The sequence below is a fragment of the Panicum virgatum genome, chromosome 4N (assembly GCF_016808335.1).
Source record: "Panicum virgatum strain AP13 chromosome 4N, P.virgatum_v5, whole genome shotgun sequence".
Taxonomy (NCBI): Eukaryota; Viridiplantae; Streptophyta; class Magnoliopsida; order Poales; family Poaceae; genus Panicum; species Panicum virgatum.
Genome location: NC_053148.1, coordinates 11,134,952 through 11,149,702, shown reverse-complemented (window position 1 = coordinate 11,149,702; position 14,751 = coordinate 11,134,952). Strand labels below are relative to the sequence as shown.

Here is a 14,751-nt window from a genome sequence, read left to right as displayed (position 1 = left end):
TAATTGCACAGTTTAGATGTACATGACGAGACGAATCTTTTGAGCCTAATTAGTGCATGATTAGTCATAATTGCTACAGTATACATATGTGCTAATGATGCGGTCAAAGGCCTTAAAAGATTCGTCTCGCGGTTTTCAAGCGAGTTATGAAATTAATTTTTTTTAATTAATGCCCGAAAATTTCTTCCGACATCTAGTCAAACATTTGATGTGACCTTTGTACTAAAAATTTTCATCAACTAAACACCCGATTAGAGTACGGGCTCAAGTAGAAATTTGGGCCGGAGATGCTCTAACCACCGCCGCAACGCTCCGCCTCCGTGCTCCAGCCCGTCGCGCCGCCCCGCATTGCTGGTGCGCACCGTGCCACGCTGCCGCCCACTGCCGCAGCGCTCCGCCACTGGGCGCCCGCGCTGCCACCCACCACCGGTGCACGCTGGCGCCGCGCGGCAGGCAAGCTCCCGGCGACACCGAGAACAACCGGTGAGGCGGCGACCTTGTCTTTCCTTGCGGCCCCAGCTAGAATTTTGGGCGAGCTCCGCCAGACTCCGCGCAAGATGTGGCCGTCAGTGCAGGTACCGCCAAACTTGATGCAGAGCACCTCGGCGGCCTCATCTCTCATCCCACAACGCAACGAAATTCGCTCGATTCGAAATTCCTCATTGTTTTTTGCTTTGTTTAAGGAAGCGCAGGCCCTTCTATCTTCGATCACGGAATGGCCGTGGTCTCATCGGTTCATCAGGAAATGCCTATTGACAGCTTCAGAAAAGCTACAGTCTCAGATCCTGTTTAGCATCCAAAATTTTTTACGTGCTACAGTAACTTCAAACGTTTAATTACTAATTAAAATTATTACATGTAGATAATTAATAATCTAATGAACCTAATTATGTAATGATTAGATAATGTCGTGTTACAGTAAACAACCTCTAATGATAAATTAATTAGACTTAATAGATTCGTCTCGTGATTTTTCATCCATCCATATAATTAGTTTTATAACTAATCTATGTTTAATACTTCTAATTAATTTTGTAAAAAAAAATTAAAAAAAATTGCTCAAAATTTTTTAGGAACCAAAGCGCCCTCAGTCGCATCAGAAAACTACACAAATGACAAATCAAACATGATCTAGGGGGTGTTTAGTTGGTGAAAAAAATTGAGTTTGGCTACTGTAGCACATTTCGTTGTTATTTGACAATTAATGTTTAATTATGAATTAGTTAGCATCATTAGATTTATCTCGTAAAAATCAGTCGGACTATGTAATTAATTATTTTTTAATTATATTTAATACTCACATGTGTCCAAAAATTTGATATGCCGATTATTGCACAAATTTTTTTTGGAACTAAACGCAGCCCTACTTAATTGCCAAGTACTATCACACACGCAGCCCAAAGAACCGTCGATGCACGTGCATTCCCATTCTTTGAGGCCCTGTTTAGTTTGGTTTATTACACGTAGCAAAAAATTTTGACAAATAATTAGAGGTACTAAATAAAATTAATTTACAAAACTAACTCCACAATCCTGCACTACTTCGCGAGACGAACCTAATGAGACTTTTGATCGCACTATTAGAGAATGGTTATTGTAGCATCAATGTAGCCAATCATCGATTAATTACTATCATTAGATTCGTCATGAAAAGTTACATCCATCCGTGAAAAGGTTTTGCAAATAAACTTCGTTTAGTACTCCATACATGTGAGATTCTTTTCTCGAGAAGTGTGTATTATGCGCCGTGTTTGGTTAAATTCTATGAAATTACTGTAGCACCTTTGACCACTAATTTAGAATATCAAATGAAACCTAATTACAAAACCACATCCACAACCCTCCGTGTAAATCGGGAGACGAATCTAATGAAGCCTTTGACCGCGCGATTAGAGATTAGTTAATGTAGCATCACTGTAGCAAATCATTAATTAATTACCATCATTAGATTCATCACGAAAAATTACACCTTTCCCTGAAAAGATTTTACAAATAGACTTCATTTAGTACTCTATACATACAAAATTCTCCTCTCGAAAAACATGCCGAAAAATTTTCGGCGGTAACCAAACACGGCCATGGTATGATAGGTAAAACCAAACAGGGCCCGAAGGAACCAGCAGAGGACATGTCTGCCGTCTTGAGGATGTCTCGCCCCGGCGCGGTCACCGGAGGGTCTGGAGCAGGATCTCGTTGAACGTGTCCACCGGCCCGGGCATGCACCAGTGCACGCAGTCGTTCGGCACCCTCCCGTCGCCCGTCTCGCCGCCGCCGCCGCCGAACGGGTCCTTGCGCATGTACGGCCCCGGATGCCCGTCCGGCCGCAGGTTGGCCAGCGCCGTCACGTCCAGCGCCGCGAACCGCAGCCCGGACACGGACCCGGCGGCGGCGCGCACCGCCTCCACCACGGTCCTCCGCATCTCCGCCTCCGTGTACCCGAGCCCCTTCTCGCCGGGTCTGTACGGCCGCTTCTTCGGGCACGCGCCGGACTTGTCCCAGTCCCCCTCGAAGTGCGCCGGCGAGAACGTGGTCAGCGCCACCACCTTCTCCTCGCCCGCGCCGCCGCCGCCGCCGTGCCGCCTGGCGACCTCGGCGAGCGTCCGGTGGACGGCGTCCCTGAACGCGCCGAAGAAGTCGGTCTCGGTGTGGTTCAGGTCCGCGCAGTCGTGGCACGCGACCACCCGGCCGCCGTCGTGGTACACGCCGGGGAGCAGGAACCAGTGGCCCACGGAGAGGACCGCCGCGTCCACCGCGCCCAGCTGCGACATCCACCGCTCGTCGAACGCGTCCAGGAACACGTGGTTGTGGCGCACCCCGGCGCGCTCCGCCTTCTCGGTGGCCTTCACCAGGAACGGCGACCAGAGGACGGACACCGTGGCGTTGAACTCCCGGAACGCGAACCGCCGGAACCGGTTCTCCTCGCCGTCCCGGTGCACGAGCTCCGTCGGGGAGCGCGACGCGAGGAGGCACAGCAGCGACTCCGCCTGGTTCCGCGCCAGGGAGTCGCCCACGAAGGCCAGGTGCTTGTTGTGGAGCCAGCGGAGGAACGCCTCCGGGGAGAAGGCCGGCAGGTCGCACTGCCGCGGCCGCCACCGCCAGTAGTGGTAGCCGGTGTCGGGCCGGCCGTGCGCCATGCAGTTTTGGCCGTCCTTGATAGTGCCACAGCTCGTGCCGTTGTAGAGCGGCGGGCGCGCGTCCGGCACCCACTCACCGTCGGAGTAGTCGCACGGCGGCGGCGGCACAGCTACTTCTTCCATAGCTGAGGCATTGCAAGAACCCAGGATTAGCTAACAAGAATGCCCTGGTTACTAAAAATTGAAGAAATTTCAGAAATCAGATGCCCAAAATCAAGAAATTCACACTAAATCTAGACCTAGCATCATCCATACAAAAACCGAAAATTGCTTATGCGCAAACTTGACTGGCTGCAAAATCTTCCCAGGAACAAGTTCCCACCAAACATTGCAAAATCAACAGGAAATCCCAATGCTCTACCTTGTGGATTCCCCAACGCTACATCTCGTCGGCGAGGAGGGGGAGGAGGAGGAAGCAGCTGCTCGCGCGCATTAACCCGAGCTGAGACAGCTGCTGCGACCTCCTCCTCCTGTACTCGCGCCGCCACCACTGGCTTCTCAGATGCGGGCGCAGGGTAGAAGAGCAGGAAGTGGAGGAAGGCGACGGCGATGAGCGCGTAGACGGCGTAGGTGACGAACTGCTTCTTGGGGAGTGCGAGCTGGTGATTCTGAAACTGATACTTGTGCAGGAAGTTGGTGACCATGGCTGCGAGATGTGGCCGTGCTTCCCCTTCAGGAAGAGGAAACCATGGCACGAGCAGAGAGGGAGGTCGGAAGTGGGAGATCGAGGAGAGGGGGAGGGAGAGGGGCAGGGTGGGAATAAAATATATTTTCTTTCACGACGGGTGGACCATGGTCGTGTAGTTTAGCTCCTTTTTTTCAGTTTAGCTGGCTTTTTTCTTTTTGAGAGGGTTTAGCTGGCTTTTTCTTGAATGAACTTCTAGTTGGATCTAACTGGTTGAAAACTCAAGTGGGCCGTGAGCCCTTTGTGAATTCCCTTCTTCTCGTTGCAAAACTCACAGGAACATTTAGTGGGCCGAAAGATCGGCTAGCCACAGGTGAACGGAAGGGCCAGAAGTTCTATTTGCTGACAAGTTTTCTTTAGTTCTTATATGTATTTCATATTTCCCTAACAAAAATATCAAAAGACCCATTTCTAAAATTGTATATGCATTCCGTATGTTTCGTATTCTAAAAAATATTTTAAACTTTTATATATATTTCGTAATATACATTTTTACAAAAACAAATGACACATGCGAAGCCCACTCACCGATGAAGAAGCAGCCTCCGAGTACAAATCACACCACATGAGATGCTCCATAATTCAAAATATCAAAATACCTATTTTAAAATTATATAGTGTATTTATTATGTTCATATTTTACAAATTTTTGAAAAAAAATATTTGTATTTTGTAATTGCAAATTTACAAAAACACCGACACATGCAAGCCGTCCTGTGAAACCCCCTCACTGATCAAGAAGCAACCTCCGAGTACAAATCACACCACACATGGAATGCTCCAGAATTCAGGTGCTAGGGAGGTACAACACTCCATTGTTATCCCAACAATCCTACTTAGTTAGCTTTTCATTTAGACTTTAAGTATATATAGAGACTCAAGCCATTGAAGAACATAGGCTCAAGTATGGACTCTTGGAGAAACGATGCATCTTAGAGAAATGGTTTCACCACATCAACACAATAAAAACATACATAACAAGTGAACAATGAGCTTGTGCAAACTACAAAGAAAAAGGAAAAAAAATACATGCTGAATTCATTCAAAGTGCAACACTGACACGCATTCTCTTGCACTCATGCTGCATTGTCCCGCAATCCTCAACATGTTGGTCGGTGCACGTCCTCTTCTTCATCGTGCCGATCTCGGTCGCCTGAACGCTGGCGTGGCCCGCCGCCGCCATCATTTTTTTTAGCCTGAGCATCTCCCTAAACATGCTCTCGTCGCCGTGAGCAACCTTGAACTCGTTCCACCGCCTCCAGAACTCAGGGTGAGCGTCGGGATCACTAAAGCCTGCCGCGTACACGTACAGCGCCCGGGCATGTTCGACTTCCCCGAGCCCGGTCTCCAGATCGGCGAACCTGACGCACATCGTCCTCGCATCCTCGCGTCCTCGTCTGGCAGGCTGCCACCGCTGATTGCATGGTGGTACACCTCCCTCGTCCTGAGAGCGCCGAACAGCGCGGCGGCCTGCGCGACGTAGACGTCGTAGACGACGAGCTTGTCGCGGCTGGGCACGGCGCCCGCGGCGGCCTCGTTAGACCCTCATGGCACGCGCGGCGAGGCCGAGGTCCTCCTCTAACTTGGTGTACCGGAGGAACACGGCCTTCCTCATCGACGGCGGGGCCCGTCGGACGGCGTCCTCGAACAGGTCCCTCACCCTCTCCGGCGCGCTCACCCCGTACCTCCGAACGGACGAGGCAAGGTACGCCGCCCATATCGGCTCGGCGTGCGGGTGCTTGAAGGACGCGGCGCCCCTCGGGTACACCCGGAACGTGTCCTCGAACCGGTGGTGCTCCAGCAGGAGCGCGGCGTGGCGGAGCACCAGCGGAGGCGTGGCAAGCCCTAGACCGTGGATCCTCTTGTGCACGGTGCAGGCGGGCTCCAGCGCGCCGCGCGCCTCCATCAGGTCAGCGTAGAGGCACCACAGCCTGGGGGACCCGTGCAGCTCGGTCAGGGCGGCGGCGGCCCGTACCCGCCAGACCTAGGTCGATGGCGGCACCGATGTCACTTGCCGGATGAGCCGACTTGAAGTTTGCCTGCGTGGAGCGTCAGAGGACCTCCTGGGTGCTGTAGAGCAGGCCACAACCCTCGTACATCTTGGCGAACGCGAGCCAGAGTGTGTGCGTCTTCCCCATTGCCTTCACGGGGTCGACGGCCCTGGTGGCCTCGGCGTAGGTCGCGGCTTGCCTCGCGAGGTCCGCGTGCAAGATCCTCGCCCTGTCGTGCCACGCCTGGATGTTTGAAAGTGATCGGGTGCTCTAGCCTAAGAGGGGGAGGGGGTGAATTAGGCACTAATAAAAACTTAGACCTATGGCTCCAACTAGTTTGCACAAAGCTTAAACTAAAACAAGCTATCTAGAGGTGCAACTAGGTTGTTCTAGTGTAAAACCCCTATCCCAAAAGAGTTTAGCAACCTATAGCCTTTCCTATCAAGAAACTATTCTATGAAAGTAAAGGCATACAAATTACTAGAATGAAATGCGGAAGCTTAAAGAGCGGGATAGGAGATAGCAAACTCTTGACGCGGGTGTTTATCCCGTGGTTCGGTTAGCTACAAAGGCACACCTACATCCACGTTGTTGTAGCACTCACTTAGAGTATTGCTACTCGGCCACCAAGTCTCTTCCGTGAACACAATCACGGTCACCTTGGCCCCGGGTTCCACTAAGGAGCTTCTCCACAAAGGATGGGGGTCTCCACGTCCCCCGCACAAAGGTGTCGTCGCCGCTCCACACCAAGTCGGAGGGTCGATGACGTTGCCGGCGAGCTCCACGCTCCAAGGTGCCGGCGCACCAAGCTCTTGTTTTGGTTCACTAATGAACCACAGCACAAAGGCTCTAAGCCTTGCAAACTCACTCACTAAGAGCTAATCCTTTACACAACACTCTCAAAGTGTGCTAAGGGCTAAGGATATGATCTTGATGCTTTTGTATGGCTTGGAGATGTTCTTGGGTGTGTGTGGGATGTCCAGCAACTCCAGCAATCTTCAAATGGCCGGGGTGAGGCGTATATATAGGCCACCAAGTCTTGTAGCCGTTGCTCCAACGGTTAGCTGAAAATCTGCGTACCACCGGAAGAACCGATGCCTCTTGGCAGGGTAGCGTCGGTTCATCCGGTCACTCATAACACGAAGTAGCCGTTGGACTCCTGATGGCTGACGCAGAGACCACCGGTTGAACCGATGCTTTGCACCGATGCCTCACCGGTTCAACCGGTGCTGAAGGAATCTTCTCCTGGACGCTGACGTCATTACACCGGTGGTATGCACCGATGCACCGTCGGTTGAACCGGTGCTGAAGAAACTTCTTCTGGGCACTTGACATCGTCTCTGGTACAAAGGACGGCCATTGCACCGATGCCCTATTTTAGACCGTCGGTTCAACCGGTGCCTATAGGCTGACTTGGCTTCTGCACCAAAGTACCATGGCGTCGGTTCTTCCGACTACCATCGGATGCTCCGATGCCCATGGCGTCGGTTCTTCCGGTGCTCCTGAATCGAAGAGCTTTCAGGGCGCTGCCCTGAGACCCGCGAGGGGCGGCTCCCCCTCGACCCCCGTCCGCTAACCGGGTAGCGGAACCCCCGTAGGGGCTGCCCTTCGGGCCTTGCTACGCCTATTTTCTCTTTCTCTTTGTCATCACTTGAACCTAAAAGCCTGAGAATGATCATCTTAACAATCATATTAGTCCAAGTGTTGTGTTGTCATTCGATCACCAAAATCACTCGAAATGGCATAAATGGTGCCATGTTCGTTACAATGTTGTGTGGGTTTTGCCTCAGGCGCGGCGACGTTGATTTGTGGTCCTGGGAACACATAGAATGCCCCTTCCCCCCTTGCCTGTGGAGGATCTGCAGGCCCGCGGTTGGGCGCGCGCCCCGGTCTCCATCAACAGCACGCTCTAGTTGTTCGACCTCAGGTGGGGGATCCTCAGCCGCGATCTCTCTGACCCCGAGCAGGCATTGGTCTTCCACCGCCCCAGGGTGGCAGTTCTCTCGACCAGGCAACGCTGCTCATGTTCGGCTAGCGCTGCGTCACGGTGAGCCAAGGCCAACTGGGGTACGTGGAGATCATCTATTAGAGCGGCGACGACAGCGACGCCAACGACTAGGACTACAGTGAGGCAGTGACAGTGTCCTTGTGGACGCGAGTCGTCAGTCCGGAGGGGTGGCAGTGGGTCGAGAAGTACACGGTGAGCTTCGAGGAGATCTGGAATGAAGCTAAAGGGAAGCCGGGTTGCCGCGGCTTGTCCCCGCTCTAGCCGTCGTGTGCCCTGTGCCTGTCGGACCTCGACTTGGTCTACTTCACCCTGAAGCTGCACATCTTCAGCGTCAATGTGCCCGCGCGCCGGGTCATGCACCACGATGCCTATTATGGTCTGGTGAACAACGCAAGGCTGGAGCCCAAAGGCCCCAACCTCCTCGCTTGGGTCCTGCCACCCGCGGTTCCGGCCGGTAAGAGTACATACCCTGCTACATTTCATTTGCTTGTTTCATTCTGTGTGCATGGTTGGCTGGTTGCAATTCAGATAACATCATGTGATTGATGCTGCTGATTCCTGTTGGAGTTTCATATATAATGTAGTAATGCACTGACTTGGCATATGTCTCGACTACTTGTGTTTAGCAATTACATACACTTCAAATGTCAACTACATTGCATGATCTATCTCTTTTAGAAATTCTCCCAAGAGTGGTAAATATGCCATGTAAATGTGCTTCACGGTTACAGAACTCTGGATCCAAGAGTGGATCATATGATGTATCTATCGGCATACCATTCTGCAACTATGTAATGTTTGTGTTTCCAATACTTCGCACTGCCTGGTCACCAAGTTTGCTTTTCTCTACCAAAATCACCAAGATGGATAATCAAGATATTTTCCATTTTCAATCCGCATTACCTGAAAATGGATTTAATCAACTTGTATAGTGTTGAATAGCCCAACTATTTGAATTGACATGTTGTTCATTCTATAAAACTGGGTACACATGTTGTTCACTTGCCTTCACATGGATAACTAGTAATCAAAATACGTTCATCAATTTCTGCACTTCTAAGTTCTTTCTTAGACAGTTTGATGTTCACCTTGGCATGTCACATTGAAATTTCAGAATCACAAGGTTCAAAAGCTTTTGTTGATAAGGTGAGAAAGACTAAAGTTGTCAACTCCCTGGAATTTTCCTCATATGGTTTTGCTATGTGTCCATCTTCTACCCACTTCTACAAAATATCCAACTCTAGAACTTTCCTCATGCTGATCTAACCATACAAATATCTAGTTTCTAGGTTATTCCACATTGTACCATAAAGCATGGCAACCATGGTTCATGCATACTCTCTATTTTTCTATAAGTTTCTCACAAGTATGCATTGCTATTTTCAACACTACCCCTCAATGCATACTTGTCTCTGGCGGCCAAACCATTGCGTGTCACTACCCTTGAATCTTTTGCGCTCTGACATTCCGAGCCTTCTTCTTCTGTTGTCCTAGAAACATGATCCAATCTTCCTTTGGCTCATACTCCTTAACCTTCCGTTGGACCTTCCCTGCTGAATTGATGCTTCTTTGTATCTTCTTCTCTTTCTTCTTCACTCTTCTTGGTATCTTCCCTCTCGATGTTTCTTTGTATGATGGTAAAATAACTTCAGCTAGTGATTCATCGACATACCTGAGGTCAAGTACTTCTGATCTCCAAACCCCCATCATGTGACCTTTGTTATTTATGGATCGTCAATGCTCCATCATTGTTCGCCCCATACCCTTTCAGCTCCTCATCTTCATAACAAAGACTAGACTCTATCTTACCGTCTCTAGTCTCTTCCTCCTCCTCGTTTAGAGTCTCCCAGTATTCGTCGTCATCACGTTCAAATACTATAAGTCCACAATAAGTATCTGGATCTCTTACCTCCATCTAAAATCCAGCTTCTTCTTTAAAATCCAGAAGAAGACCTCATGAGGGATGTTGTTGTCTGCATAGGTGATGATCTCAAAGCGACTAAGATTATCAATAGACTTTTTGTTGCGATAGCTAAATTGTATTCTTTGGAAAAGAGTAGGATGTTATTTCATACAAAGTTTGCATAATAAGTTTAACACAAAAGATTGTTCCATACGGCTCCTCTGCGATCATATTTTTTATATGTAGTGTATCGTCCGTTGGTTGTTAGGGAAAGACACATGCCCTAACCTCATGAGGGGAGCTGTTGTCTGCATAGGTGATGATCTCGAAGCAGCTAAGATTATCAAGAGACTTTTTGTTGCGATAGCTAATTATATTCTTTGGAAAAGAGTAGAATGTTACTTCATGCAGAGTTTGCATAATAACTTTAACACAAAATATTTTTGCAAACGGCTCCCCTGCGATCATATTTTTTTATATGCAGTGTACCGTCCGTTGGTTGTTAGGGAAACACACATGCCATGTTTGTTGGAGAATGGTTTCAAGTTTAGAATAAGGTATTCGCAGGTATGGTCTGCTCCATTGTGCACATTCTTAATCCAAAAGGATAAAAATGTTATACTGATGTAAAATAGTTATTTGCCTTAGAATGTGGACTTATCAATCATGGTATAGTTATTCCTTGTATGCCTTTTTTTAGATGCTTATTATGTTGAACATTTTCATTTCAGTTCTGATGCAGATGAGTTCGGCGAAACTGTGGACTCTTCATCTAATTCACCCCACAGGTAAGTTTCTCAATCTTAAATCCATTCTCTCTGGATCAAAATCATAGATAATGCAACTTTGCTCCTTTGACCAATTATCTCTATAATTACCATGTGCATAAAGTCTTCCATATTTGGTGATGTTGAAGCTTATGCAAAATCACTTTTAGTTCCACTTGCAAACTTTATTTGCATAAATATCTTATTTATTAGGAAGGGAAAAAAGGTTCTATGCCACAAAATAAGGGTATAAATTGTTGAAACATGGGATGAGTGAATTTTTTCTAAAAGCAGAAAGATAGTTTCAAAATTGAATATTTTGAATATGATAAAATGTTTTTTAATAGGGATAACCTGAACAAAAAGAAGAGATGTTACAGACAAAACTTGCTTGTTCTGCTGTGAAAATGAGACAATTATGCATTTATTTTCTGATTGTGTTGTGCGAAGGAAGTCTGTAATTTTTGTGTTGACTCCATGTGTTTGAACCCGAACTCTTGTTTTGAATCTATTGCTAGATTCTGGATTAGTAGGAAAAAGCATGTCATGTTGAATCTCTGTAGCTTTGCCATTATGTGGGGATTATGGACGCTAAGAAATGCATTGTGTTTTCAGGGGGAGGTCTGGAGCGATATGAGCTCTGTACAACTTGGAGTAGGCTCAACTGAGAGTGATCTTGGTGAATCTGGAGAATAAAGCAAAGTTGTCGTTGTCCATGTGCAAGAACCGGCAAGCTTCGGTGGATGTTCTACAGAGCTTCAGCTCGGAGGAGCGGGGAGCGGGCACATCATTACCTTTTGGCACGGGAGAAATAACTAATGCTTCTACCGTGCTTGGCCCTGGGTTTACACCCAATGCTGTGAACCTGTTTAGCAGGCGCATTTAGAATACACTTACAAATGTGTTGAACTGCTGTAAACTTGAATGATTTTCTTCTCCCTGATGGGAAGTTAAATGATGTGTGTTGGATGCAGGAGCTAATATTGTGGAAGAGTTGGTGCGGAGGCTTTGAACAATGTGAAAATACTCTGAATATGCTTGTTCATGTGATTGTGTATGAGTATGACTAAGCGGTCAACATGGATACCTCGAGGATGGTTTTATTTCATAAGAATTTTGCTGCCAGTCAAATCAAAATGATTTAATCTAGGTAACATACCTGAGAATTCTACACTAAAGCCCGCTTTGTTCGGCTCACAGGGTTTCAATACCCAAGAGGATTTAATCCAGGGATGGAATGGGTGAATCCCTACCATGTCACCCAAACCCTATGGGCAATTAATCCTTTTTGTCCTCTTAATCACTCTTTTGAAACCTTGTGTTCAGTTTTTGGCTAGGATTAGTGAACCCGACCCTGCACATGGCTGGTGCTGCACTGTAGCACACAACGTCCATATCATACGCGCACCTGGAGACCAGTACAACATCGAGATCCAGACAAACTGAGCATGCAAGAGTCAGATCAACTTTACATAATAAATTAAACAAGGAGTTGCTTCAATAATAAAGGCTATATGGCCAACAATTCTGATCAAACGACATTGCTTCAAATTGGAGCTTAACAACAAAAACCAAAAAAATAGATAGGTGACAAATTAGTTGTGGCAATTCTTCTTCATATAAGAATACATGTTGCAGCTTCTGCTTTGGGAGCTTGGCCTTGACGCCTGCAAATATGCAAATAAATCTGACGATCTACTTCAACTCTGACTTCATCCCACCAGGGCCTGCATCCCACCTTTTTTATCCTTGATCCTAAACACCATAAACACGAGAAAAGATAAGAAACTATAAGTATAATTAAATAATAAATACAAATTTAAAAGTTAACCAAGCAGTTAACATGTCAGTTGTAAGCAAACCATTCAATTTAGTACTCTATGCTGGAATATATACTGACTAGAGATAGTGCAGGGCATCAAAGTTATACAATCCACATTCAGTTCAGTGTAGTGAAAGGTTACTTTCATGATGAGGAACAATAGAGAAGTCACTAGATTTTCTTTTCGGAAAAAAGATCAACCTTCTGGGCACCATATTCAGAAGTGGCTTCTCTGAATAATAGGTTGGACACATGCCAAATTCAGCATGGATGCCTGTAAAAAGGGACTGTATTCAGGTGGCCAACAACAAAATTGGTATAGATACAAGCTACTAGCAGCTGAAAACAAAGGTCAAACCATTCAGGGCAAGTTATGGGCTTCTGGAACAGTGCTTTGATGCCAACAAAAACATGATAGACATTGACATATAAGGAAGGACCTGGCTAAGGCCAACCCTTTTTTTGGCAAGCATATTTATTAGCTAATGTCCACTATTCTCTTCTTGAAAGCACTAGTTTCTTTTTTCAGGCATAAAAGACCTCCCATCATAATACTACAATGCGACGCAGTGATCAAGGTGCTCATATCCGAGAGCGACTGACGGCGAATCGATTCGATTTAACCTTGCAAGGTAGACCTAACCAACACGGCACGCGTATGCCTCGTCGGACCACACGCACCAACCCTTCCCCTTCCCACCTCAAACTACAGAACCGCCCCACCTACATATAGTCAGCCCAGCTCAACGAGAGACCACCAAAAGTAAACAAATGCATCCCGTTTCTCCGCGACTACTCGACTCGCCCTAAGGGGTGGTGATGAAATTCTATACTTTCGAAGCGAGGCAGTACTAGGCTTACCGGTTTCGACTACCTCCTACTCCCGGCATGCGGTTAGTACAGTTCAAACATGATCAGCAGGGCCAACAATGGTACAGTCCTTAACCGACTCAGACGGGACTAAGACACCCAGGAACCCTATCCTACTGCCATGCCTATACATCATCATCAATTCATGTCCGGTCTCAAATTTCCATGTATTCTATATCCATTTCAACAACTCATGTGTCGAAATATAAATAAATCTCATATCTCGCGAGTAACCGGAAATTACTCGACTTCTAAACATCCTATATCTCGCGAGTGACAAGAAGTCACTCGACTTCTACCGAGAACTCTTAAGCATAGTATTACTATCGTCCTAACATACTAGTATAAACTCAAGAAAACCTAGGGATCATGCAATTAGGGTTTCAACCAATTCCTATACGTAATGCACAAGTAATAGATATATATATATAGGTTTCATAATTTATATTAATAGGTTGTGCACTGGGGCTTGCCTTCGGGCTGCTGCTGCTCAGGACTAGGCTCAACTGGGCCTTGGGCCGGGTCTTCACGAATTCCTTCTCAATCCTGCTTCGCCGATCCTAGGCTTCACGATCCATTCGTGGACGATGTTCTCACCACGGTTACTATATAAATGCATATGGAATGCCAATTAATGCACAAGAAATATGGTGCTGCATGGTGAGGATCGAGGTTGCAGTATATGATTTATATATACATAGGAAGCTAAAATAGTTAATCAACCCTAAAAGATTATTTTAAAAGATCTCTTAGTTGATTTGGAAACAAAGCTAGTTTAGGAACAATTCATATTAAACATTACTTTTATATAAGAAATTAATTATTATTAAACAACTCAACAATTAAAACACTACAACCTATGCATTCGGAGACTCCGAATATATGCCCGGAGTTTCTAGACTACTACTACCGGCCAGACCGGTGTCCCAGACCGGTCAGACCGGTCCTATACTAATACTGGCTATACTACCGGTCAGACCGGTTCCCCGACCGGTCAGATCATCCGGCCGAAAATTAAACTCCCGTCAAGTCCTAAAACACTGGTATAGTTTTCTAATTTAATTTAACATGACTCTTCTTAATTGTAAACTATCCCTTAACTTCTAAATATACTAACACATGGATGAATCAACTAACACCTCAAATTATGTTTTCTAAACATGAAACTTTTACGGTAGACTACACATGCCTAAATCAAACTACTGCCTAAATTTTACAATTTTCAGACTAATAGATTGGCATAAACAACTTAAATAAGTCTAAACACCATTTAACTTCTAACAAGGGTCAAAAAGAACAATTCACAAGAATAAACAATTTTCCCATGTAGAGGACAATTCACAAGAATAAACAATTTTTTTCATGTCGATATAGATGTAACCAATCTAACAAAGCTAGTTTTGTATTTTTAGGATTTTTCCTTGATTTGTTAGGCAATCTACAAGTTTACGTCAAATGAACAAAAGGGCCCTCACCCTTTAACTTTGCTACTAGCAAAATGAATTAACTAAAGTAGACCATAAGTACATCCTAGTGATGAACATACTCAATATAGTGCAACACCGGATATA

General features: G+C 46.4%; 1 protein-coding gene across 1 annotated transcript; it reads right to left on the bottom strand.

Moving 5' to 3' along the window:
* Window positions 1-2,109: 2,109 nt before the first annotated feature.
* LOC120671147 (protein ALTERED XYLOGLUCAN 4-like) lies at window positions 2,110-3,907 on the bottom strand. Its single transcript, XM_039951406.1, has 2 exons — window positions 3,496-3,907; window positions 2,110-3,259 (listed from the first exon to the last, which is right to left on the bottom strand). The coding sequence occupies exons 1-2, from the start codon at window positions 3,776-3,778 to the stop codon at window positions 2,166-2,168; spliced, it is 1,377 nt and encodes a 458-aa protein (XP_039807340.1). The 5' UTR covers window positions 3,779-3,907; the 3' UTR covers window positions 2,110-2,165.
* Between the last annotated feature and the right edge of the window lie 10,844 nt (window positions 3,908-14,751).

Coding starts and splice junctions, on each gene's coding strand:
- LOC120671147 (XM_039951406.1), bottom strand. CDS start 3,778: ATGGTCACCAACTTCCTGCACAAGTATCAGTTTCAGAATCACCAGCTC. Junction 3,260..3,495: donor AGCGTTGGGGAATCCACAAG/GTAGAGCATTGG, acceptor GCAATGCCTCAG/CTATGGAAGAAGTAGCTGTG.